Genomic DNA, 27,632 nt, shown 5'->3' with positions numbered 1-27,632 from the left:
CCTGGTCTTCTACGTCTTGAAGTCGAAAGGAGTGCCACAGATATAATTCTGTACAACGTCACCCAGAAGGAAATCTGCCGCCATGGTCTATGGGGATTTTTTGACGGGCGTTGTGCCACCATGGAAATCCCGGGGACATGAATGGGTCGCTACTTCCTAACTCGACTTGTCCTAAAACATGGCCACCGCATCGATGAAGCTTCCTTAAACCGATATCTCCAAAAGAAACTATTGGTTCCCGGTGATGCGTAGTGGCCGAACAAGGAACGTCGCTGAAGCCTACGTTTCGACAAGGAAATTTGTCTTCGTCGGTTCAGGAACTGTATTCCTTAGTGCAGTTTTCTGTACGCATAACTCACTCTCCCTCATGCTAAATGGGGGTGGAGGAGAAGATGAAGCCTGATGTACCTGATGTCAAAGTACAAAAAAAAAAGGAAAATAAGAAACGGGACCGGAGATTGAAAGGGAGGGCCAAAGAGCGGTTTGGTGTTGCGAAAGAAAGGGGAACAGGTAGCGTAGGTGTTGGGTTCTTTCGAGAAGTGGAGATAAAAACCGGAAACGGAAAATAATTTACACCGCATAAATAGGCCCTGTCAATCCAGTGTACCTGGTTTTCTAAGAAAGCAGGTACTATTTATATAACCTCTCCGGATTTTGACAACTATATTGCTTTTTGGGGTTGTAGCTATATTCATTGCTTAAACACACATGCACGTAACTTCGTGGTTGTTATCGTCTTTATTTTATCTCATTCGTTACCACGCTGACCATAGCTTTTGGGGAGTCACTGTGCTACACCGCGATTGGTTGTACTGCTATGTTAGACACGTTCTTCCCAAGGGTTATATGTACTCATGACCGGTGATGGGTGGCCGGCCCACCGACGTCTGTGTAGCACTCAATTCCACACCGTTCCAACAGGAACGATAGAATCGTACAATCCGCTTGCCGTCGTCGTGGCAAGGGCTGAGAAAGGGCGCTTGACTAAGTGCACGCCTTTTTTCCCAGCCCTTTCCGCGACAAACAAGCGAGTGAGATAGCAATCGACAGTCCGTTCCCTCTACTCCTCCTTGTCCCTCCCTCTCCACTTGCCTGCCCGAAGAAAGAATACCTTCAGAGCGAGCGCCACGACTGATAGCATCACGCGGAAACAGTTCGACGACTAATCGCTCCGGCGGATTGTTTTTGTCATCATCTCGAACAATTTTTTTTTTACAGATCCTTCGCTTTTTTACAGACTTCACTGCAAAAAAAAAAAAAACCGTCTTGCATGAATTTTTGCTCGCACGTACAATACAACTTCGCAAAGACAGCGGAAACATAACGATTGAAACTGACGCACAGTGAGTGCAGCCTTTCTCGCCTTTCCTCCAATATTGCCAACTCGCCAGTGATATTCACGTTCGACATAACTGTGTACAGCACAGCGCGAGTGCTTTATTTTTTCATTATACCTCTAAAGTCCCAACAATCGGGACCTTACCTGGAGTGTGGGCACAATGGAAAATGGCGGGTCAGGTTAAGCGTCATTACTTGACAGTCTTCCTCAATAGCAGCTTCGAAACGAAAAATGACGGTGATAGTGACGTTACATGGAAGTTTATTTTTTGGGCTGTAGGCACAAAAAGTGAACCTTGATATGTAGTGGAACGGGCACGAGTTGGACACACAGCATTAAGAACGTATTAGCCGGGAGAAACGATGGGCTGGAATAATAATTTGCTTACCGGCGGCAGTCGAACGAGGGAAGACACAACCGAGATTTTAAAGCTGCGATACTTATGTTATAGGAATAGTCAAAATTTAATGAACATGGCAGCGCGTTTCTGGACTGATTCGAGGGGTTGTTGAATGTATAACCTGACTGCTTTCATAAATAGCACAGGTATATTCTAGTTTAGATCGAATTAAGGTTTTATATTAAAGTAGCTTGACTGAGGGAGATGCTGACAAGAAGTTGCGCCGTAGATAAGCATGTATGCGATTGCAGTAATTGCAGTAACTGATTAGTATAGTGGGCCCAAGATTCTTTTTTCTCGCTTGGTTTGCCAAGCAGCATAACGCCAGTATGGAACTAAATATAAGCACGCCGGCATGCTTCTAGAGATACTGCATCAGTGACATATAAAATGTGTTGTCCATAATCCATATTTCATGTGGTGGTGGTGGTGGTAAACTTTATTGAAAGGGGCAAGGGTAAAGGGGGACGTGGCTGAGGGATCGGGCCCTGGGCCCTGGGCCTGCTTGGCCTTCTCTGCCCAGTCCACCAGTTCAAGATGTCCGTCGACGTCTCCGGAACTGAGCCAGGCTGTCCAGTCAGTCCCGTAGCTAACGGGGGGATGAGAAAACGGGAGCGAGGTGCATTCCCACATTATGTGTGTGAGTGTTCCTGTTTGTGAACAGAGCCTACGTTGGTCGCTTTCCTTGCCCCCTGTGATTTTTAATAGTCTTCCGTTTGATCACTCTTCAATTTCACACCAGTAAGTACACTTTCGCGAATTTTCTTTGTCCCAGGGCACGTCCAAAATAGACGTCGGGCATCCGCTGCAGAGGCGGGGGTAAAGCACTTTGGGCACTGGACAATATATGTCTGTGGTTGACCCCAAGCATAAGTGATGACCGATATAAGGGCCGCCCAGGTCAGAAGTCTCCGGAGAAAGACTTTCTACACCCGAGAAAGATTGTGGACAAGAGAGCAGATACGCGGGGTGATAAGGGCACGGGTGTCATGCCTGAGGATGGATTTTCGGGCAATGAAAACAGAGCGGGGGTCAGAGAGAAGGGAAAGAGGAGGAGTTGCGGGTGTCAAGGAAGAGTGAGCAATGCGGTGCACAGGGTCCTTGTTGTGGTCATAACCATGTGCTTGCACCCAATGGACAGTAATGTTAACATGTGTATAATTGTGAATTTTGTGTATCTGCTCACAAATACGCAACGTTTCCTTTATTTGTTAGAGATGCTTAACTGCGCCGAGGCTGTCAGTGTAGATGTGGGCCTTGTTGGTGTTGGACAAGTTGACAACAATTTCTGTCGCAGCTTGCATAGCCTGCAGCTCAAATAATAAGGGGTCTTAAATGTCCGCTGCATAGCTGCGAGCGGCTTGGATCTCAGGTTGTGTAGGACTTGGGAAGGCTATTCGTCCTCTTTTTGAGTTAACCGCCGCGTCCAGCCGGCGGAGCTTTGTCGTCTTGTTAATGGTCAGGGATGTATACTTCCATGGTGCAAGAGTGCCCAAGTTCGTAGTCATAACACAATCTCGAGAGAAACAGGAATGGAGCATCGCTGCTTTCAGTACGTGGCATTTTTTAAGTGAGGTTTTTAGCGCACGAAAATGAACGAGAGACAGCGGCAAGACGCGGACACAGCGCTGTGTCCGCGTCTTGCCGCTGTCTCTCGTCCCTTTTCGTGCGCTAAAAACCTCAGTTATGGAATACCAACACGCCCTAACCTACGCTCTTTCATTTTTTAAGCTTTTTTGCTTGCTGTCGCTGCTCAACTAGGTAAGAAATGGTGTTTAGCTGTGCTCGCTCTTGTAGCTTGGTATCGATGTTAGACGAGGGAGGGCCGTAATTGCTCTCATGGCACTTCTGTTGGTAACCTCAAGTTTGTCCCACTAATGAGCAGTCAGTCGCAGAAACTGCGCTTAATTGATATATAATGCGAGGCTGCAGGACGGAGTGCACGAGTCAACGAGCCACGTCAGTGCATGCCTACCACTCCGTGGAGCAATTGTGTGAATCAGGTGAACTGTTTCTGATGATGTTTTGCTTATCCTCTTGATCCACTTCATGCTAGACCCCGACTGATGAACTTCCAGGCCAAGAACTCGCAGCTCTTCAGTCTGAGAAATCAGCGATAAGCCAATCTTGAGATTGAAGTTGCTAATGCAACCTGACCTTCTGCCCACTTTGTTGGCAACGCGTATGGAGCGAGATTTCTGTGTCGATATCTGGAGTACAGCGGACTGCACCTATTCGTGTAACACATCAAGAACGCTCTGCAGTTTACACTGTGTCTCGAGGTCTCTGTGAGTGGACCACAATGTGACGTCGCCGGCATAAATGAGAAATCTTATATTATCAGCGTGCCGTAGTTCATAGGTTAGAGGCTTGGTTGCAATATTAAGTAATAACGGTACCAGAGCGGATCCTTTTGCTACCCGAACGTTTGATGTAAAAGAACCAAATTCCTGCCCTTGTACACATATAGAGAATGTTCGGCGGGTTAAGAATGAGTGTACTGATTTCTTCACGTGAAGTGATAAGCCGAGCGGGCCCATGTTTTGTAGAATGGCCTAGTGATTTACATTGTCATACGCTTTGGCTATGCCAATAGTTATACCAATAGTATCGCGGCTTTTGTGAAAGGCATCGTGATAACCAAATTATCATCCGCATCAAATTAAGTTGCTGGTGGTTCCTGGTGATTACGAAAATATAGGGGCCAAGATAAATCACAAGATATATGCATTCTTAGGTATTTAAATGTCTAACACTTTGTTAAAGTACACTGGTTAAGAGAGTAGTAGGACACTACATATAATTACGATGGCGATAAATGGGCACGTGTGAGCACTTACTGACATCGAACGACACGAGCTATTTTGCTGTACCACGCCTGCGTTTGGAAGAGGTCATAATGAAGAGCAGAGAAGTCTAGCGAATTTGTTATAGGTCGGCATAAAATGGGATCGTCCGCAGAAAGGCGTATGCTGGATGATAACTGTGGGAGGTTATTAATATATATGAGAAAAAAGAGAGGCCCAAAGACGCACTGTTGAGGCACACCGGGGAGAACAGGAGATTGGATTTGAGGAAAGTGAGTTAACGAAAACAAACTGAAGGCGATCGGGTAAAAATTCACGGGTCCAGTTAATGATGGCTGGATGAATGTGAAGGTGCGAGAGCTTTTGCAGGGGAAGAACATGTGATACTCTGTCTTAAGCCCTATTGAAGTCCAAAAAGAGGTTGTCAGTGGGGATATTGAGATCGAGGTGAGAGTACAAATTAGGTAGGAGCAGAGCAACTTGAGTGCCTCAAGAATTAGTTTTACGAAATGCGTGCTGATCAGGGGGAAATAAATTGACGGATGACAGAAAAGTGGCAATGTGGGAGTATATAATCTGCACCATAAGTTTTCAACAAACTCTGGTGATGGAAATTGGACAGTTGCTCTAGGATTAATATGGTCGCCTCTTTTTGAAAAATGGCGATTATTTTAGTAACTTCCCTATCAGAGGGGATTGAACCGGATGATGACTTTGAAACGCGCAGTCGTGCAACAGAGAAGCCACAGCCAAGATGGCAGAATAACAAAAACCACGAACGTGCTTTTCTGATCGCTATCTTCGTCATCCTGCCGAGCGCCTTCTTCAGAACACGGAAATGGCCTGTAACAGTATCCCTTTGAAACATTAATAAAAACAAGTGTTGAGAAACCTTGCGCACTACAGTGTTCTATATGGCTAAGCAGGTCGAACGCGTAAGCTTGAAAACTTAGACGCTGCCGAAACCCAGACATGCACAATGGAAGTTTCCGGTCCCGCTCGACGTACCAGGTTAGTTTTGTACAGGCTACCTTCTCCATTAGCTTCGCTCTACAGGAGGTCAGCGACACCTGTCTCAATGAGTCCAGGGCTGCTGGATCTGTTCCTAGTTTCATCACTGGCACCACCCATGTAATTTTCCATAAGTGTGGGATGTAGCCTGTGACAGATACTTTAAATGATTGCAACAGCTCACGTCGTCGCTGCACCGGTAGGTTAGTGAACAACTGGTCACTGATTAAGTGCGGTATCATCGCACAGCGACGTCGGGGAATGCTCAAAGATGGCTCCAGCTCTCTCATTGTAAAGAGAGCATCCATCAGAGACAACGACAGCAGCGGAAGTGGGTTGTTTGAGCCATGCTGACCGGCCTGAGGAGTATATCTGAACGAAGTCATTCGCCAGACGAGACAGCGTCTTCCCTACATTTATTGCTAGGATTTCAAATGGCTTGTGTGAATGGAACTTCCAGCACCATATCCCACGGTGTCCGTGCGCCGGAACTCCCATTCGGACTCAGAAATATGCATGCGGTGATTGATCCTCCTTGCGTGATAAACACCTCGTGGTCTAAGTTAGTTTATCAAGCCCTCGCCATAGCAGTGCTTCGGCTCTCCTATGATCATACAGTTGTTTCGCAAGTACGAATTGGGCACTCGCACTGAGATGGCGATTCCTGAGACCTAGTTGCAACTGAGAAGGGCGTTCACATGGTCTTCTGTCTGGACATCTAAAAGCATCGCTCCCTGAACAATAAACTGGTTGCTAACAGGTAACGCGGCAATAATTTTTTCAATGTCTGTGTACAGAGAAATAGACTTCACTTTCTTCAGGTGTGATCCTACCGTTACTGGTGTTAATATCACTGATATGCCAACGGTTGTCTCTTTATGATGTCGCACAAGCCTTCATCGTCCAGATCTGTGATTGTTGTGTTCTGTAAGCTGGAACCAGCTTATTCTTGTTTTGGGTTGCCAACTCTAGCGAGTGATCTTTGATCTTGAGTTGTTATATGGATATTTTGTTGAATTATTGAAGGGGCTAGTTTCCTCGTGCTCGTTGACAGGTGCAGTTCAGTGTCCGTGTCTTCTTTCGCGCTCGTTATCTATTCGCCGCCGCCTTCTGGATACAACACAAAATGGCTGCGAGGATGGGATGTATTCCGTACGTACCACGATGCCTTGAAGATTCCTTGGAACCGTTTTGCTGCCGCGGGCACCAGATTATGCCCGGTCGCTACGAGGATTGGCACCTGCGCCAGGTCCCATTGAGCAGTGCGTTCTGAGGAGGATTAACTAAGAAGGTCATCAGCCACAAGGTTCAACTGCAACCCGCCCCCACTGTTCCTTGCTACGCCAGGCCCTGCAAGCGTGCCCTGGAAGTAATGGAAGTGAGCGTTTGTCAACTACTTGGAAGCCCTCGGCGGAAAGGAGCTGTCGGCGAAACGCTGCAAAGCGATACTGCTCAACGCACTTGGCCTGGAGTAACAGTGAATGTACTACAGTCTGGTGTCAGACGACGCAGATGGCAGCAGGCACATCAAGGAAGACAGCACCGACGTTTTCAAAGAGGCACTGGCAGTGCTAGACAAGCATTTCGCCACGATGGTGAACGAACTGATGGAGCGGCACCGTTTTCGAAAGCGTCGACAATTGCCGGGGGAGCCCGTCAAGGCTCACTATGTTGCCTTGCATGAGCTCGCCGCATGCTGCAACTTCAGTGACGGAACCAAAAAGGCGGTACGTGACCAGCTTTTGAAAGCAACAGCATCGCAGCAGATACGTGAGCGCTTTTTGTTTGAAGGCTCTGGGCTCTGGTTTGACGCTCATTCGGGCGGTTGAAACAGGCAGACACATACAGCAGACGCAAGGTGAACTGAAAGAGTTCAGCGCTGATACAGCGGTGCACCACGTCACTGATAAACCGGCAAGTGCAACTGCCGTTAAGGCTTCCGGTGCTTGCTATCGCTGTGGCTCGAACGTGCATCGCGCCAATGCACCGGACTGCCCCGCCAAGAACGCAAGGTGCCGAAAATGCAAGAAGAAGGTCATTTCGCTTCAGTGTGCCAGTCGAAAAGCAAGTACAATGGTCGGGATGACGGCGAAAAAAAAATCGTCGGAAGCGACAAATGCTGTCACAGTTCTGACCCTGGGCACCGACGATACGCCAGGAAAGGGAATTTACATAGAGGTCAGCATTAATGACGTAAACATGCGTTTCCTCTTTGACACCGGTTCTTCTGCCTCGCTTCTCAACGACAAGCTTTTTCGGAAGCACTTCGCCGGTTGCTCACTCGCCGTTGCTAGTGTAACGCTATTGGACTACTCACGCAAGCAGATTTAGGTGAGAGGTTGCTTCCTCAAGGATGTCGTCTACAAGCAGACACGCACGTGTGTTCGATTTTGTGTGGTAGAACGCAGAACATTGCTTTTGGGAATTGATGCCATACGGAACCTTCAACTTCAAATTCAATGCGATACACTCAGCTGTCTTCAGATCAACGTGCAATCACCGACACTACTGTCAGCCAAACTGGACAACAAGCTTTCGCATCTCTACTCCGGGGGAGTAGGCCTGGCCAAAGGCTTTGTGCATCAAATCAGGATTCGCCCTTCGAGCACACCTGTCGTTGCACAACTACGTAGGCTGCCGTTTGCGTTACGAAACAGGGTGTCGGAGGAGTTGAAGCGACTGGAACAATGCGGCATCATAGAACGCGTGGACGCTGCTGAGTGAGCATCTCCCATCACGGTGTGCAAAAAAAAAGACATGGTACAATACACCTATGTGTTAATTTACGAGAAGTCAACAAAGCAATTATTGCAGATGGTTGTACATAGTATTGTAGATGGTTGTAGAACTTTTGTGCCAGTTGGCAGGGGCAACAAGATTTTCGAAGCTGTTTTTGAAAGCGGCGTACCATCAGCTGGAGCTGACAACTGAAAGTTGTCAGTTAACGACGTTAATCAGACACAACGATCTCTTCAGATTCAAGCGGGTTTGTTTTGGACTAGCCTCAGCGCTAGCATCCTTCCAGAAGATGATGTGGGCTATTCTGCAGGGGTGTAGAACTCGCACCGCGTGAGGAAATAATTCTAGGCGCCGCCTTACGTACATTCCTTTTTATAAATTAAAAAGACGCCGTTGTCATAACTTCTGACTGTGCGAAAAGGCATTAAGCTGTATTGCAATACAAATGCAGCATTGAAAAGTGGACAACGTTGCAGAAAGTTTGCCGTGTTCAACCAATATTATTTCATATAAACGCGTTCTTTTGTAAGATGATCACCCAAAACACAAATGGCAGCACCACCCTAAAGCGATGAATGAGCACGCCTAATGAACAAAACATTTTCATGTGCCAAATGACGGGGCTAATGTGGCTGTACGCATTCCTCTTGACCGCCATTGCATATGGCTGCTCATCAGCATAATTCGCGCGGCTCGTCGCACCACGAATTATGGCGGAAAATCTCTGCCATGGTGGCCCAGCGCAACGTCACGCAACGTCAAATTGACGTTTACGAAACGGCCCTTCCTGCAACGCTCCCCACGGCATATTCCTTCAACCAATCAGCAAGCTGACATGGCGCCTATCTTGGATCGCCACCACATATTCGCAAAATTGCAGATGCATTGCACTGGCTTCTGCGCGCAACCGCTCACTAGCGATAAAGCGATAAAGTCGCAATATAGCTGCCAAGGACAAAAAAAAAATGTATTAGTCGATAAAATTTGCAGCTTCACGTCACGTTTCGTCATCTTGATGAAAACGCAAAATTGCATTTTGCTGAACTTCCGTTTCCCGGCACAAACTTCAAGGCACGTGAGCTCTTGACAGTTTGTCAGAGAGTCAACATGGCGGACAATGGTATCCGTGCAGCCGCTTGCGTGTCGATAATAGAGTCTCTAGATAACGCGGTGGAATTTTCAAACATTGTTTTCGTTGTGTAGAAAACTGCTGGCACGATATTTATTTATTTACCTATTATTAGTTTTTTTAATTCATGGTTTTAATTCATGGTTTACATCTGATTTCTTTTTTCCTCTCATAAATATTTGACTTTCTAAGTTCCAAAGTTAAAATTGTTAATTCCCTTGTTTTTATCCACCTAATTTAAGAACCCGATTCATGGCCAATCCTTCACTGTGGTATGCGCCACAACCACTGAGGTCAACAACAACATTAACAACAACGATAGTAAAAAGTGATCGATGGATTCCGGCTCATTACAGGGGTGGCATAAAGGAGATACCACCAGACCACATCTGCCCAAGTAAAAGTTAAGCGGTGGCATACGGCAACGCAGCCTTGTAAATTACACTTCGAATCATCGAGTAGGACATCACTGTTGGTTGCAAGGATAATTTAGATGCTTAAAGACCGTAGATTTTTCCCAAGAGAGACGTTTTCTGTCTTCGGTAAAAGAAAACTGCTTATATCTAGCCGCCATGATATGCGCAGTTGCCGGCAGCGCAGATGTCACCGGACCATTTAAAGAGGTTCGCGCTAGAGAATCAGCTATTTCATTAAGATGATGATAATCATTATAATGATGATGATCACGATGACGGACATATTTTATGGCTCGTAACCACTAAGGTGGATAGGCCGAGAAGCGGGCGGCGGGAGGCAGGTCAAGAAAATTCTTATTTTAGAAGGAGAAACGCAATGTAAAAAGCGAAACAAAAGGAGATACCAAAATGACGAGACTAGTATGTGAATGAGCAGTCAGACTAAGTGGAGGGAAAACTTTAGAAGAGGTTATAATCAATGAGAGAATAAATAGAATGGTAATAAAGAATGTGGAGAAGCCAATTTCACTGAAATTAATGTTAATCTGATAGGTAGAATAAAGCTACAATAATTAGCACAGTAGTCGTTCTGTTTCAATTTAAAAAAATCAAACATTAAGATGAGACAGCAACGGGACTGGATGGAACCAACTTCCTCTTGTTCCTCTTTTCATTAGATGTTTAGCTTCTCCTTTCCAGTTTTAGGGGGACGAATGGTTGCTTTGCATGACGTTAATTCCGTATGTATGAACTGCTCGCTTTCCTGCCATTGGATACAACAGTTCAGTGCTCACAATACTGTGTAAAGAGTGTATAATTCCTGCACATATACCATTTGCACAATGAAAGAAAGAAAGAATAGGTAAAAAGAAAAGGTAAAAAGAAAACGCGTGACGACGCAGTGATGAGCGTGTCCGGCTCTCGTGTGCATGCTAATGCATTAACGTTTCTTTTTTCAATTTTTTTTTCTTCTATTGTTTCATCATATGCCGATAGCGAAGATCAGTGTGAGGAAGCAGGCGGATGACGATAAAACAACGTCGACTATGCCAGTGGTTGCCGTCAGAGTACCTAAGTGAACGGACAAGGCAAGCCAAATTTCGATCACTTAACTGCTGTCGCAGTAAAAGAACAAAACTAATTTTGCAATTATAATGGCCATGGTGTGTCAAAGGATTCAGCACCCTGTGATGACAGCAGAGGAGGCATTGCAAGAGAGGCACTTTTGCTTGAATGATGTTTTTATGCGAAGCATATTACGAGAGCTCAACCCAGCTCCTCAGGCGCGGCGGTGTCGCCTTCAATACCACGTGACACCGTGACGTCATGACAGCGGAGAAACGGCGCTCCAACTCGCGCCGTCGCTCGCGGCATCGCCCCCCGCATCGGACGCGGTGAGCGTCGAGCAACGCAGCGTTCGGCGCGACAACGAAATGTGCGCCTGAGCAAGCGCCGCACGCCTGAGCCGACGCCGACGAAACCGGCTTTTCTGCGACACGAGCTCCTTAACGCTGTCGCATTAAAATAAAGGCTAGTATGCTTCGCATCCTGGGCTTAACCTTAGCTAACCCACAGCCATTTTTTTCTTCTTGCGTGTGCTAGTGCTCTGGCGTGCTAAAGTGCTTTTTTCGTTTTGTTTTCTTTTTAATTAGCTACTTTATTTCATTTATCTTTTTTAGGTACATTTATACTTCCTATGTAAGTTGACATGAAGTAGCCGGATGCGTGCTGCTTGCAAGCTCACCACTTTGACCCCATTTAACCCTACCTACTTTCTTAAGAAGCGTAAGGACCACCTCTCTGTTGCCAAGTGTATGATGCAACGTCAATGCTTATGGCAGTTTTTTGTAACATCAACCATGTTGACTCTGCGGGTATAGCGTTTTCTTGTCGAAATACTGATGCACCTGACGGATATTTATCATCAATGTAAATGTCAGCCAGATTGATATCTCCTTTTGATAAGGTGTTTAGCTTCTCATTTCTTGTTGTCAGTGCGATGAAGGATGTTGCTTAGTATGAAGTTGATTTTTTTGTATGTACCGTACTGCTGGCTGTCCTGTCATCGGTTATAACCATTCGGTGCTTACAATAGGGTAAATATTTCCTGTGCATACAGCCTTTTACTAATAGTAAGAAATACATTGAAAGAAAGACAAAAAAAAATGGCTGTGGCTTAGGTAAGGTTAAGCCCAGGATGCGAAGCATACTAGCCTTTATTTTAGTTGTTGAACCACTGTTTAGCCTGGTGAACTGCTGTTGCTTGGCTATATTTGGTTCGGCTAGACGAAGAAACAACTCATGCATTACTGCTTCGCCTTCAAGAGTGGAACGCGACAGCGTTCCCGTCGACCCGCCAAGGGGTTTAAGACAATGGGCTACAGGGCAGCGACTACGCGCCCCGCATTGGACGCGGTGAGCGTCGAGCAAAGCAGCGTTCGGCTCGGCAACGAAATGTGCGCCTGAGCAAGAGACGCACGCCTTAGAAACAGCTCGTTTCTAAGGCAACACCGCATTCACTAGAGGCGCTTTTGTACCGCTTTGAAGCATCGTACTCGTGGCTCAGTGGTAGCGTCTCCGTCCCACACTCCGGAGACCCTGGTTCGATTCCCACCCAGCCCGTCTTGCAAGAGTTGAGCCAAAGCCACTTCTCCTCTGTCGTGACGTCACGGTGTCACGTGGTTTCATGGCGACACCGCCGCGCCTGAGGAGCTGGGTTGAGCTCTCGTAATATGCTTCGCATAAAAGACAGTGTCTGAGAGGTGGAACCCTGGATTGCCAGTAAGTTGGTCGTAAGTTCGAATCCTCGCGGCACGGTGAGAATTTTCTTCGTAATTTTCTCGCAGAGGATTGTATGAGTCGAACAAGGGATGGAGGCGGACATAAAAGCTACCACGGGTGTGAGCCAATAATAGCTATCGCTGTAAAAAATAAATAAATAAATAAATAAATAAATAAATAAAAAGAGCGTAAGTGTAGGGATTTCGGTACTCGTTATGGTTCTTCCAGCGCTTTCGCCGCAAGCCATGTTCTACGTATCAGCATAAATGGAAAGCCTCGCGAACGGCTGGAATGCGTAGTCGCGTTTCTACATTCGTGTTCATCTGTAAATGTCACACAATTTATGCTGTGAAACGGACATTTGAACCTCCACAATGCCCAAAATCAGCTACAAGCTGACTGCACATCGCACTCTCATGTATTAATTACGTGTAACAGGCATTCTGCTTTCTTTACGGTCACATTTCAATTTATATTGATGGTGCTTGTTCTGAGAGTCCGTGATAATATAGCCAATGACAAATCGCCCTCACCCAAGTTGTAATGTTATTTGCCGCAATCGGACTCGCTCGTCAACTCATGTCAAAAGTCGTGCGGTTTGTTTAGGCACTCATTCAATTTGGCAACTTACACCCATTTCATGGTAATTCGTTGAGGCAGAAGTATTAAATACTTACAGGCTCAGTTCAGGCACTGCGTTTCCTTGTTTGCTTGTTGTTCTTTTGGCCTTTGTTAGTGGTTCACACCCACTTCCACAGGAAGCCCCTTTTTTCTATCTTCTCTTGTCATTTTCTTCCTTTATTTCAATGCCATATGACAATAAACGACGGGAAAGCGTTAATGGCAAGGCCGTGGTGTCGAGTGCAAAGTAGAGATCTAAGATTTCCGGAAATTTCGAAGCCGTAAGAAAATACCACAAAATAAAAAAAACTGTTTTTCCACTAGATTTTTGAAGCACTGTAAAAATATTTTTCCTAACGTACGTAAGTGAAAAGAAAAGTAAAAATGAAAATGGAAGACGCTTCGCCTTTAAGAGTGGAACGCGATAGCATTCAAAGATCCCTGACTGCTTCTCACGCTTGCTGGCAACTGCAGTTATGCAAGCGTAATGTTTACTGGGAAACGCTGGCGGCGAACATTGTTCACGAAAGCGAGCTCTCTGGTAGAAACACGGCCTCTTGCGTGGGCCACGATGCGGCGGAGGCGCGCGTTATCTGGGGAGGTGTTGCAGGGAACCGGGCGCGCCGCTTTATGGCCTTTGAGATTTTTCGCTCGCGCGCGCAAATCTCGCAGACCATGGCCGCTCTATGAATGGTAGAAACGCTGGAAAAGGGGTGTGTTTTCAGGTTCCGCGTAACAGAATTATGTTTTCTCTCGTATATTCAAATTACAATCCGACGCCAGTCTGTAGATTGTGCGTAGTAGTATTTTACGATTTTTCGGACGTATTTCACTTTGAGAAATTCAATTAATGCAGTAACTTGCTTGCGCTACATGGAGGGCCTGCGTGGTCGGGTATGCGAGGTCCGAAACGAATTTTTCCCAAAGCGATGGTCGACGCTGGACGCCGACACGCGGGATTTTCTGGTACACGGGGGCCCTTAACGCTCGCGCGTTAGAAAAATTAAGAAAAAGAAAACCTCGCAATATGGTTACGGTTGTGTAACGCGCGAATGTTTAAGCGTTACCGGTGGTGTGGACTGAGGCGTTTTCCCTCCCGGATACCGAGCTCCAGGACATTTCAGCGTAACAAAATATTTTATAGCCCTCTCGTTTAAAGTATTCCCCTCATCTACGATGCTCGAGTGCTCGCCGGCTTTCTGCAAGCCCGAAGGCACAGTTCTTTGTCTGCCTCCTTATCATCGTCTCTTGACATAACGGTCCCAGGTGTACTGAAGGTACTTGGGTACTTTCGTTTATTCTTAGACGGAGAGAAGAAGAAGAAAAAAGCGAAGGGCAATATACTCAAACCCAGTGGCCAAGCTTGTGTGTGTGTGTGTGTGTGTGTGTGCATAACTATACGAGGTGTCGTTGTCGCAGCCCCCCCCCCCCCCCCTCCCTCCCGCCACCAGCCCGCGCTGACAGGGCCGCGGAAGCGCGAAGCGCCTCGTTCGCGGCGCGGAAGCCGTGCCCTTGACAATGCACGGATGCTGTCAAGACAGCCGGCGCTTTCGCAGGCAGAGCGAGAGGAAAGAAGGGGGGGGGGGGGGGAGAGGGCCCCCTCGTCGAGAGAATGTGGGTCGCTTTCCCCGCTGCGGGCCCTATTTTTGGGCCTCCGCCGCTCGCACGTCTCCGAGGAAACGAGGTCACGCCGCCGACGGAGGTGGTCGACCCGGCGCCGCGGGTCCCGTGACGACCAGGAACCGGTGCGGATGTGCCACGGGTGCTGCTCGATTGCCGCCGCCGGTCACTCCTTTTGTCCGCGAGGAAAGGGGAACGCGCCTTTCTTCGAGAAGAACGACGAAAGGACGCGAGAGTGGTTCGGCCGAGTTCCGGCACTCCACGGTGCGGGATTTCCAAGCCCACCGGAGTCCATGGGCGTGGGTTTGTTTGACGTGCCCGAGTGGCGGTAAAAATCTTCCAGCGTGACTTCCTCTGGAAGAGCGCGACGGAGGGAAGGTGAAGGGTTGAAAGGCTAAGCGAGTGCACGGAGGAAAAGACGGAATGAGCACGGGCGCCCGTCTGGCGTGCTTTACGGCGCGAGATGATCGCGGGTGTTTTCGAGTCGGGTCGAATGGGTGCGGAAGGTGCCGGCTGTGCGACACGAATGCCATCAAGACCGCTGCTTCACATCGCGAAGTAGCTTATATGAAATGGAAATGTGTCAGGTACAAATGAACGCGAATAAATAAAATTAACGCTACTACTAGACATTGGAGTTGGAGTTTATTTCACCACAGTGATTGAATGTTTACATATTCATACATATGTATACATATAGACGCAAGACGAAATCTAATAATTACCCTTATGCAAAAGAACAAAAGGTATGGATGTCTTAAAGGGCATCGTATCTTATTCCAATCGCAAGCGAGGTGCGAACGGTTTGGAGATATCGCGCGGAAGAAAATGGGACCATAATCCATTTACTCGGCCCGTAAGGTGGCTATTACAGTGCAAAAATTTCGCACAGCTTAATTGTGTCGGGCCTTCGTTCTTGTGAGCAGAAGGTGATCGAAAAAACATCGGGCATTGTCGTTTAAGGGTGATGCTATGTATACTAACATTCGGTATGTTTTTTTTTTGTAGATTTAGTGCACAATGTGTGTCAATTACTGGTGAATAAATAAGTGAATGAAAGGGGATGTTGCCACTTATCTGCGGAAGCACAATCATAAACGAAGTTACAGGGTCTGCAGGGGAAGACATTTTCTTTATTTAGTCAGAAATACCTATGGGTAAATCATTTTTAAGGCGAAATTAAGCCGTAAGTGGCTAGTTGCAGTGGCTCATACCCGGAAATATCGGCGTCTAGTCCGGTTGCCCAAACACTATCACCATCAAATCGAGTGGTACAAAAGAAGTTGACGAGTGGTACAAAAAAATATCATCATCGGCAATGGCTCATACCCGAAAAAAAAAAGATAACGTAATCTGGAATGGCTCATACCTTCGTTAGCAAGCAAAGATGCAATGGCTGAATATGAAAGAAAAAAGAACGAAGAAAATAAAGAAAGGAAACATCAACATCAAGAATGGCTCATACCTCCGTAAGCAAGCAAAGATGCAATGGCTGAATTTGATAGGAGAAACGAAAAAAGAAGGAACGAAAGAAAGAAAGGAAAAGTTGGAAAGAAAGAGCGAAAGAACCTTTAGACAGCGCATTAAGTGCTCGCATTGAGGAAATCGACCTACGGCACAATACGCTTACTTCTCGCTGCAGATCGTTATGTCTTGCAAGAAGTCTGACAATTCCGATCGGATAACTTAATGCATTGCCACGTGTGCAGCATGCTTTCGTCTTCACGTGTTACAGGAGTGTAAAATGCTGACGATTGTTCTCAAACATGACCGTAAGATGGAATTACTGTAGAAAGCAACAACTCCTACAGCATCGGCTCGGAGCAAGACACCAAAACTGTGGCTCCGTGCCGAAACTTTTTGCCGACACTCGAAGTTTCGCTTAGCAGCACAACTGCTCCATTGTGCTGAGAGCTCGGAAAAGCAGTTTTGCAGCAGAAGTGTGTGGCTGCAAGCACGGTGTGTCTGCAAGTGGTGGTTACGTATACAAATATGTTGCACATTATCTGTCACATACAGTTTCATCACCCCATCAGCAAACGCGCCTCACTGGCGGTTATGTTTTTACTCCCGATGTAGTAGATGGGTGTTAAACACAAAGATGAACGCGAGCTTTACTTATTGCCCTCAACTGTGCACGCATCTACTCAAGCGATGCTTGGATATGTTCCGCATGAAGGATTTTCTGCTATAATGTTTTCGTACGTTGCATATTGACTACCCACGTTTTAAGTGTTTTCATTAAGTTGAAATTATAGTCAAAATCTAGATGTCAATTGGCTAATATGCTCCGTGAACAAAGATAGCCGAACAAGGTCATGAACTTTAGGACAGCCTGTCTGGGGTTCTTTACCTGGTTAACGCTTTTCAATATATAGACGAAATTAATAACACTTTCGCACCAATTCTGAATTTTCCGTGCAGCCGTGCTCGAAGAAGCGGAACTCGAAAAGCGAATTGTACACCCACAGGCAGAGACGCATTGCCCCACTAAACGTTCCTCCTTTCATAAGGGGGCTTATAGCATTCCACCGGGGAAATCCGTTTCATGGTATGACAACAGCATTGTACAACGAGAAAAGTCGTCGTGCGCTCGGCTGCTAAGAAAGGGTGCTCCCACTCCGAGAGGTTCTTCGGCGGATCGCCGAAAGCGCCGGAAAATGATTGCGGGGCGGTTTCGAAGGCGTTGCGCAGGCGGCGGCCCGTATCTCTGCGCGCGTGCCCGCCCATATCCACGGCATACGAGCGAGCTGGCGCGGTCAGCCAGCGGCGCTCTCGAGTAGCGGAACAGGATACGCATTCCGGCCCACTTCCTTCCTCGTGCGGCGCGGACCAGGTATGGACCGGGCACGCCGCTGCGCCGACCGGGAAAACGCCGCCGGCACTCCATTGGGACGGAACCCCGCTGATAGGTGGCGCTACTCTCGATTTTCTTTGCGAGACCGAGACGACGGCTATTTGAGCTGACACGTGTAAGTGAGACTAAAGAAAAAGAAACTCAAAGAAAGAAAAGACAAACCTGCGACCACTACTGCAGTCTGTGGAAGGCAGGCTCGTTAAACTGCCGGCACATGTCAGGAGCGTTCCACGCACGTCTCTCGGGAGAAGTGTGACAGCTGCTGTGGGTAGCGAATCCTTTCCTCGTGCTTACGACGAGCGCGCTTTTGTGGGCTCCTCAAGCGTGCGTGCGTTCCTGACCGTGCGTTTATGCATTTATTCGTCCCGGAAGCTAGTCGTGTTTTTGCATGCTGCGCTATTTGGAAAGGCACTGAAGAAATACGTGCAGGCCACCGTCGGAATATACAACCGAAAACGTTAGGCAGGGTCTACAGAGCGGAAGTCGGACGTTTGAACAGAAGACAAACGCTAAGCTGTTGAGTGCGATGGTAAGCGTTAGCTCAGTCTGCAGTCCAGGCGGAAATGCATTTGCGGTGTTCGGTTCCTCAGTCTGTCGACGACAGTATTTCATCGGATCTGTACATATTACCGCCCTATACTATCCACTCTCGTCGTCAATTCACAGAACCCTCTATTCTTTTCCTCCAACAAGTGCAGAGTAGCAAGCTCGAGCAGTGTACCTCAAACCGATGTGCCTGTCCTTTCCGAAATAAATGTTCTTCTCTCCCTTAAAAGCTGACAACCACATGTGACCCAGTTATTGATGAGCGCCTCTACATGACTCGTACACGCAACAGTGGTGATTAAGCAGTAAACATGATCTAAACTCATTATTGTCGTGCAATTTAATGTTGCTCAATCACCGTTAATAAACCTGAAAGGGCACACCCATTTCCGAAATACTTTCCGCAATGCGCTTCCAAACTTTGCTCCGTTCATTGACGGACGACTCGAATCGCATGGGGCGTGAACAGCTCGTGACGCAGTCGTCTACATCTGGCTTGCTGCAGGGTCCGCTGCTGCAGCTGACAGGAACGCACCATGGAGCTAGTGCAGCAGGCGTTGACCGTGCTGTTCTGGCCTTTCACCAGCTTCTACCAAACGTACCTATGGTGCACTTCATTCGCAGGTAAGCGATCTAACGCATCTAACTCTGGAGACCGAGACGAGAACGTCTTCGGGACACCTAGATCCCGATTTGCGATGATCGTATCAGTATGAGACGGCATCGTGCGCGGAGTGGCTAACACACTGCGGGCTTGTGTCCTGTTCCGCTTCACTTTCCGCGTTGTCTTGTTCGACTGTCTCGCGCTGCACTTCTAAATGACGACGGTGCACTGAAGGACGTACTTGTATAGCTTCTGGATTTGTTAAACTTTCCTTAAAGGAAGCGCTCGCGCGGAGCAATTGCTGGCATGTCTTGCAAGCCAATAAGATCTTGCACCGAAGTCTTGCCGAAGTCGCGAATTTGTTGCCGAACATTAAGCTCCGTGCGTGTTTCATAACAGCAAGCAATGACACTGTTGTCGACGATTAGGAGGAAACGATCATATCAGTAAGAAAACGCCGATCTTCAAAGGTAGCGTTTTCGCAGAACGCCTTTATACGAGCATTTCTCAAGTGTCAACGTAGCTTCTCTTTTTTTTTTCGGCAAAAAGTGGGGTGTGAATGCGTGCCATGGTTGTACGTCATCTTATAGGCGCAAGTGCGAGGTTTCATAAGTGGATGCACAATTTTTTAAACTGCAATTATACTGAGCAACGAAAGCGGAAAAAGAAAAAAGAAGTCAGTCGTATTACGCACCACATTAAGTTCCACCAAGAGTTTGTGAAGAGGACTTTTGCAAAGTTCACGTAAATGATACTGCGATTTCAAATAGACTGTATAATCTAATACGTCACATTTTACAGCCTTAGACGACCTAACAAATGCCGATTATTGAAATCAGATACCAGAATTTTGTGCGGAATTTCCGCAGTAATAAACATCGGGCTTCATTTCCTCCATGAAATGTACCAATGTGTAACAATATTTGTTTTGAAATTGTAGCTGTAGATAACAATTCTGCTTCCTTAGGAGCTGTAAAGGTTTTCTCTCTTCAGTGCGACAAATTTTGTCGTAAGTGGTTAAGCGATCGTCTATTGAAGGCATTTCTGCATTTTACATGGTTTTAATATGAGAAACCGGAGATGGAACCTGGCTAAAGTTTCCTTTTAATTATTGTTATTAGGGCGAGTGCGATATTCAAAATTTGTTCCATAATTCAGAGGCACCGGTCTTGGAGGAAAATTTATATCTTTCTTTTTCAGTACAGTTATACCCGATCGAGGATGTCTCTTCCTTACGCTGTCTTTGTATTTCCTACACCAGCTTAGGTGAAAGGTTCATTGCTTGTAAAGAAGTGGGGCGTTATTTTATCTTCGTTTTCCGAAGGAAATATTCGGAGGCCATGTTCGGAACCCAATTTCTCGGAATACTTGTATTTCATTAAAAATTAAAATTCTAACACGCCTAACTAGCTTTGAGTATGTTACCAGGCTAACAAACGCATACGCTGCTGTGCGCCGGCGCAGATCGGCGGACGGAGAACTGGCTGCTCGTCAAGTCGCCGATCCCGATGTTGCTCATCATCGCCGCCTACCTGTGCGTGGTTCGGTACGGGCCCCGCATCATGGCTTCGAGGCCGCCCTTCCAATTGAAGCCCTTTCTTGTCATCTACAACTTCACGGTCGCCGCACTCAACCTGTATATCGCCATAGAGGTATGAGCGGTGCTTATCACTACTTCTGCTTGCGATTGCGAATTATGCTTAGTGCATGCATGCGCTGGTTCGTGAAGCCTCTTGTCTGAAGCTTCCTGTGTGTCATATGTGCCTCCGAGATATTAATCGCACAAAATTTTGCTTGCACTGATAAGTTATAGTTAGTACTTGAATCGGTTCGTGTCTTCTTGTCTGAAGCCGTTCGTGCGTCAGATGTCTAATCACGCAAGAACACACAAAAACAATGACGATGTGTGTGGGAGGGGGAACCCCGAAAATGTGGGCACCAATATCTCGGAGGCAAGAGCTGTCATTTGCGAAGTGATGCCAGGTGGCGGCATCACAAAACGCCGCATCAAACATAGAGGTTTCACGAAGCCATGCAGTATATCTATACCTTGCTTGCGTAAATTAGTCAATGCGCACGTGAACCATCGATAGAAGAACAAGAGTAGTTACACCAGCAGCGCCATGTGCAAGACAGACAAGAACTTGATCGCAAGCCCTCTCAATAACAGTTTATCGAAAAGTTCTCAGCTGACTTTTTTGTTCATGTGGTCTGATTGATTGAGCGACTGATGGCCTGTTACAGCGACTGAGCAGCTGTTAACTTAAGTGCTGAATGATCACAGTACCACAATATATGAGGTGAAGTAAACGCATTGCATTGATGAGGCAGTTTCACTATAGCACCAGTAAACGGTGAATAACGAAGAAAAAAAAAGGAAATGACAACAAGAATAAAGATATATGAGTAACCGCTAAGTTTGTGAAACATGATGCAAATGCTTGTTTTGTAGTTAGGGCATTGGTTAACCAAGGGAAGTTAGGTAAAGTGCGAAATCATACCAACACGTGCTTAAAATAGAACAAGCAAAAGGATACTGAAGCCCATTTAAACATATAGAGACCTCCTACTTTGTTGTAGCGTTGGTGAAACGACAGCCACAGAAGACAAACAGCGCAGTGTGTTGTTTAATGTGACTTTCTGTGTCGTTCTGGCTGCGCTACAACAAACTAGAAAGCGCCCTAACAACATGCCCATATTGTATACGCTCATATAGAAACCACGTCGCCTTGCAATGAAAAACGTCGCTTTCTTGATGTGGCCTGCACGCGAAATTTCGTTTGTAGAGCAGGTATGAGGGAACCATGCACCAGGCCGTCTTGCGCGCTGGAAAGTCGCTGCCCGTTGAGCTTCAAGGATTGTGCAAACGGTTCTGTTGTTGGTACATCATCGTTAGTAATAGGAGCCAAAAAGAAAGAAAGCACAACCACGGTTAAAATTCAGTGCAACTTTTTCAGAACAAGCGCACTAGAAGTTCGCTAGCGATTTCCTCGGACGACTGAAAGTCGGGTGGGAGTAGTCTTCGCGAGTTGCTTGCAGATAATGTCGCCGCGTATTCTTGCTTCAGGTCCAGACGCCAAGGTTGCTCGGAAGGATCGACCGGTGGTTTTCAGTGCCCGATGCCGCTATACATATCAGGGATGTTGTAAGGGACAGCTGATCATTTAAGTTTTTTTTCTTTCTTTTATTTTTTTCAAGCCCGCTTCTAAATATCAGCACGCCGACGTTTTATTGGCGGAGCCAATGCAGGCGTCGCACATGGGAAGATTGTGGCGTGTGCTTATATACTTTTTTCCCGGCGATCTCGTGGATGCCGCCATGTTTGATCACGTGGTGACGCATCCATTGCTTGCCTCAGCTGTCTTCGTTGCCGCCGTGCTTACAATGGATGTGCATCAGGCCAGTGCGGCTCAGCAAACGTCTGTTTTGGCGGATATCGCAGATGGCGACTATAAGTGGATAAGTGGAGGACACGAAGCTTCGGCCGTAGCTTCAGAACTCATTAAGCCTTGTCCAAATGGCGCGAGCAGCGTTTACCGTGCTTGCATAATACGGGGCTATAGAAATGTATTCCAAGTTGTCCAAACATACCGCTTATGCATTAAATCAGGATCGGTGAGTTCTGTTCTTCATTCTTTATTTGACAAACACTTTTAACTAGCAGTTTGTCGTGTTCTTGACTCTGTAAAGTTCCTCTGTGCGTTCACTATCTGATTGTTGATTTTCTACCTAATTGCTGGCAGGTGTGCCCAACTGCGATAGGTTTGTTCTTGTTGCGCACAAGGCCTGGGACGTAGATGTGTGTTTTTTACATTGCAATAGCTTTCAGCAAAGATGTATTATCGCTACTCGCTTACCATGTGTACAGTGACGAAACGCTTAGCTTCGAACATTCGTGTGCTGTCGGTTCATGGTTGCCATGACCCATGTTTCGGCGCATTGATTCAAGTGTGCGGCGATTCGCTTATCATTAATACGTTGGCGATAGAGTGGGCGCAAGTTAGCGCGGAGGTTTTAGAGTGGATGTGTGTAGCTAACGTGCGAGAGACTAATTACTATGTCAGAAAGCGGCGCTTCTCTCCTGTAACGAGCGCTACTCACTCTTGCCGACGTTCCGGTGCTGATGTAATTTCTTGCGAGGTTAGCGATACAGCGTTGGCAAATGAGTGAACTTTTTTATACTCGCGGAAAGTCGCGCACTGCGAAGGGCGGGCCGGCAACATAGGCAGTAGTTTGTAAAGCAACGGTCCGTGCACTTGGTCAGACACGTTTTATTCCATTCCTTAATAAGCCTGTCACTATTTTTGCAGCCAACTACTCTTCGCGTCTTCCCTCTACTGCTCCAGATTTTGCAGCCTGAATGAAGCATATAGTTAGCGAACACCAAGTTGCATTTCCGGCAGCTGATCGCACGGAAGCAGGGCAGAAGTCGTGAAGGTTTCGTATTCGTGTGCTTTAGCTGATGCACCGTGCGGCACGTCGCCAAAAGCCCTATGCGTCTCTTTCCTCTGCAAAATCACTATGCATCTCTTTCCTCTAGAGCACACTGCTGTACGAAAAGTGTCTATACGTAAAACGAATGGCGTCGACTTCGGGATTTCTCCATGCACTTTAGGCTGTCTCAGCACCAGGTACGCACAGAAAGAAATTATAAACAGTCGAAATGCATTCCAAGGCACCCCAAAACGGTTTATGTACATAAACGACACCTTAAACATAACCGTGCATCGTGTAATTAACTAACGTAAATTTCCGCGACACTGCCCGATTTTCACTGGCTCCGGGATTGGCCCATGCATACATGGAGCCGGATCTTCGTCAGCTGTAGCTGCTGGTGACTGTCTCGCGCCGTTACGTTTAGGGGACGTTAGGTGTCCGCGCCACGCTTACATTTCGCGTGTATGGAAGGCGTGGAAGACAAGGTGGAAACGAATAAAAGTATAAGGCACCTGCCGGGCTTGAAGTGTCCGACATCTTGTGCTGCGAGTTGTGGCGTTGCGTGTGGATGTGTAGCGTTGCACAGGGTGTCCCAGCAAACGGTGGCCACTGTTTAAAAATACGCCGAACCATTTTAGCGGGACACAACCAAATGCATGTTGTGGGATATTCTACGGAGCAAATCATACTATCTCTTGGTTTCCTGCTTAATTACACATTTACCAATATTTATTAATCAAAATCGAAAGCACGAATATCAGGGCAGAACTGCAATGCGAAAGTTCACAGCAGTATACCCAATGAGAAAGAAACGTCTATAGTTTCATCAGCTTCTAACTTCCTACTTGTTACGTATCAGATTTTCGGTGACCTAAAGAAAGCCCGGGGAATATGGCAGTGGAGGGCCAGAGGGGGGGGGGGGGGGGGGGTGCGTGCGCGCGAGATACCCGATTTCGCGCCACCGTTGCAGTGCTCTCAAACGTGCCCCGTGTGGATGAACAGTGCATTGAGCCTGAGGTGCTGCCTGGCCTACTTATTGTTATCGTGAATCACCGCGAGCGAAGCACATCGCTGGCGTCAATCGCACAGTCGACTCATGCGGCGCTACCGCCCTGTCACTTTTTGAGCGGGAAGACACAAGGCTACATGCGCTGTCCCTTCGTACGCGGCACGTTTGAGAGCACTGCAATTGCGGCGAGAAAACAGGCATTTCACGAGCTTTTTTTAAAAATAATTTGCGGACATATTATAGGACGCAGAAGAAATAATTATACAAAATAAGTAGGAAGGTAGGAGTTGCTGAAATAAATGTTTCTTGGAACGCTTTACCACTTTCTCAGTGAAAGTTTTGCTCTGAAGTTTATACTTGCGTACTTGGTTAATGAATATTGATTAATTATGCAATCAAGCAGAATAAAAAGACACCATGCGTGGCTTGCTCCATACAACATACAGCCAACAACATGCTGTCGGTCCCGTCTTCCTAGAAGTGCTTGGCGGTGGTAAAAACGTCTTTACTTAAAGCAGAAATCAAATACTCCAATCCTATAGGTCGGTCTCCCATTATTTTTTCTATGTCAAGGAATCCAGGTCGAAATTGATGATATAGGAGAAGGGCGAATTAAAATGGGGGCCGTGAACGCACACCCGGAGGCAATTCGGGTCAGTAGGTGATATCAGCCCTCGAGGAAGGTGCCTTCGGCGGTCGTCTTTTGTGGCAGCGCGCGCTTCCTTGGAATATTTTTAAACCTTGCCTGAAGTTAGCTGGGACACCGTGTATATACTTTCATAGCGTTTCAAAGCGTTGTACAGACTCGCGTAGCGTCGTATCTAGTTGAATAGCGTCGACCGGCTCCGCCCATACAAGTCACTCAGGTGCAGCGGTAAGCAAGGCCGTATTTGTCTACATTTTTATTATTTATTCATTTTTTATTTTTAAAGCCTCTTCAAATACTAAATTCGAACGCTGCCCTCTGCCCAGTGCATATTCGTATCCACTCTGTAGCCAGAGCCGCTCAGCCGCCACATCGCATCTTGGAAAGCGACGCAGGAAACAAGAGGCCTTAACAAGCGCTTGTGCAGCACTCCACCGCGCAGCCCATAGCAACCACGTGAAATGTATATTATCGAGCGTGTCCTTTGGAGGGTCGTCAGCGCGTCTGTTTCACAATGCGCTGCGCCCACGCTACGTTAACTGACAAAGTTATGTTTCGTATACAAGTGCCGCTTAAATAAGCAACTACATATATGATCAATGCCGACCGCGATTTCCCAGCGTGCGACTGACTCTTAGTGAAATGCAGACGCTAGACGGATGCCTCAGAAATACGCTTTATGGCGTTCGCGGCATGTTCAAAGTAGCAGCACTAAGTTGCACGTATACAGCCGCCGTCAGACTTAACGCGAATGATGACGACACGCTTTTAGCGGCTTAACATTAACCAACTCTATGTGTATACGATGCTTTCGAAGGAGGAAGCACTAAGCTAGCACATTCAAAGCACCCCAACCGGAAATCTCCAGCTATTTCCGCGGGAGAAGCAAAAAGGCTTAAGTATATATATAAAAAAATATGTCTCGCTTGATTCAAAACAGTGTCAGCCACGGTGTACATAAGTGCTGAGCAGACGCCGGGACTCCGTCGGAAACATACAGTTCTATGTAGTGTCCTGGAGGGACGTCATGGCCACGGCATGGTGTTTCTTGACGTCGGCGGGTCCATTTTACGAAGTGTCCAGTATCTTTGTATAGTTGCAAAAAAAAAAAAAATTGGTTGCGGAGTTTACCTTTGAGATGTTGTTCCCACCTGTGCGAGCGAACGTTTCCCGTAAACGAAAGCGATCGCAAGTGCGTTGCTCAAAGTTAATGACTTCTTCTCTGTTTCCTAGATATTGTATTGCATAACCAAGCGGAGATACAGCTGGTTGTGCCAACTGGTTGACTACAGCGACAATCCGTGGGAGATCAGGGTGAGTATCAATAAAAAAAATAAATTAAATAAAAAAGGGAATTCACGATACTGCCAACACCAGGTAGAGAAACGAAAACGAACTGTATTTCTTTATTATGACAACAATAGTGCAACCGCAAAATAAAAAAAATTATTTAGTTATTATTTATTGATCATAGAGCCGCCGAGTCATTAATTTGGAGATCATTGCGGTTTGGGGGGAGGGGGAGGGAGAGGATGACAAACTATTATAAAACCAACTTACATTTTTACAGCACAGCAGTTCCGGAGATGTAGAAACGATTACAATTCTGCATGTTCCATGGAAATGTGTGTAGTGTAAAAGACTATTTTTAGATTGATATCGATGTCTTTGCGTGATGAAAAGTAACTCAGGTAGATCGTTGAAAAATTACCCGTTCCGTTGGGGTGCGTGTTTTGCGTCGCTTTCGTTTAGAACGCCAAGCAAATGTTTTCTTCGCTTCTGTGGCGCCCAGGAAATGGTTGTATTTCGCCAGGAGAAATCTTACCACGACAGACTGCCTTCATTCGAGAAAGCGATCACACACACGCACACGCGCGAATAAGAGTGATCAACTACACACGCCACGCGTCCAGCACAGGCAGTGCACGAAGGTATTGTACGCGACTTCCTTTAGTTGTTTGTTAACGTGTCTTAAATTAAGCTGCGTAAACCGAAAGAGCGCCCAGCAGCTCTTCGAAATAAACTGCTGATACATTATTTATTATGCGAAGCATATTACGAGGGCTCAACCCAGCTCCTCAGGCGCGGCGGTGACCATGAAATCACGTGACACCGTGACGTCACGACAGAGGAGAAGTGGCTTTGGCTCAACTCTTGCAAGACGGGCTGGGTGGGAATCGAACCAGGGTCTCCGGAGTGTGGGACGGAGACGCTACCACTGAGCCACGAGTACAACGCTTCAAAGCGGTACAAAAGCGCCTCTAGTGAATGCGGTGTTGCCTTAGAAACGCGCTGTTTCTAAGGCGTTCGTCTCTTGCTCAGGCGCACATTTCGTTGCCGCGCCGAACGCTGCTTTGCTCGACGCTCACCGCGTCCAATGCGGGGCGCGTAGTCGCTGCCCTGTAGCCCATTGTCTTACACCCCTTGGCGGGTCGACGGGAACGCTGTCGCGTTCCACTCTTGAAGGCGAAGAAGTAATGCATGAGTTGTTTCTTCGTCTAGCCGAACCAAATATAGCCAAGCAACAGCAGTTCACCAGGCTAAACAGTGGTTCAACAACTAAAATAAAGGCTAGTATGCTTCGCATCCTGGGCTTAACCTTACCTAAGCCACAGCCATTTTTATTTATTTATTTATTTATTTATTTATTTATTTATTTATTTATTTATT

The 27,632-nt window shown here is 46.8% G+C and overlaps 1 protein-coding gene across 3 annotated transcripts in view; it reads left to right on the top strand.

The window, feature by feature from the left end:
• Nucleotides 1-27,632, top strand: part of LOC135900651 (very long chain fatty acid elongase 4-like) — a 71,371-nt gene that overhangs the window by 30,975 nt on the left and 12,764 nt on the right. Inside the window, exons 1-4 of one of the 3 annotated variants that reach the window (XM_070535591.1) lie at nt 6,583-7,888; nt 18,772-18,890; nt 20,335-20,522; nt 26,196-26,276. In XM_070535591.1, coding sequence (XP_070391692.1) covers nt 18,803-18,890; nt 20,335-20,522; nt 26,196-26,276 — 357 coding nt within the window. In that variant the 5' untranslated portion in view covers nt 6,583-7,888; nt 18,772-18,802. Of the gene's footprint in view, nt 1-6,582; nt 7,889-17,816; nt 17,836-18,771; nt 18,891-20,334; nt 20,523-26,195; nt 26,277-27,632 lie in introns of those variants that run through there. The other 2 variants (XM_070535590.1, XM_065430171.2) reach the window with 2 other exon arrangements.

Source organism: Dermacentor albipictus, chromosome 3 (genome assembly GCF_038994185.2).
Source record: "Dermacentor albipictus isolate Rhodes 1998 colony chromosome 3, USDA_Dalb.pri_finalv2, whole genome shotgun sequence".
NCBI classification, from domain to species: domain Eukaryota; kingdom Metazoa; phylum Arthropoda; class Arachnida; order Ixodida; family Ixodidae; genus Dermacentor; species Dermacentor albipictus.
This window is presented reverse-complemented; position numbering and strand designations above follow the sequence as displayed.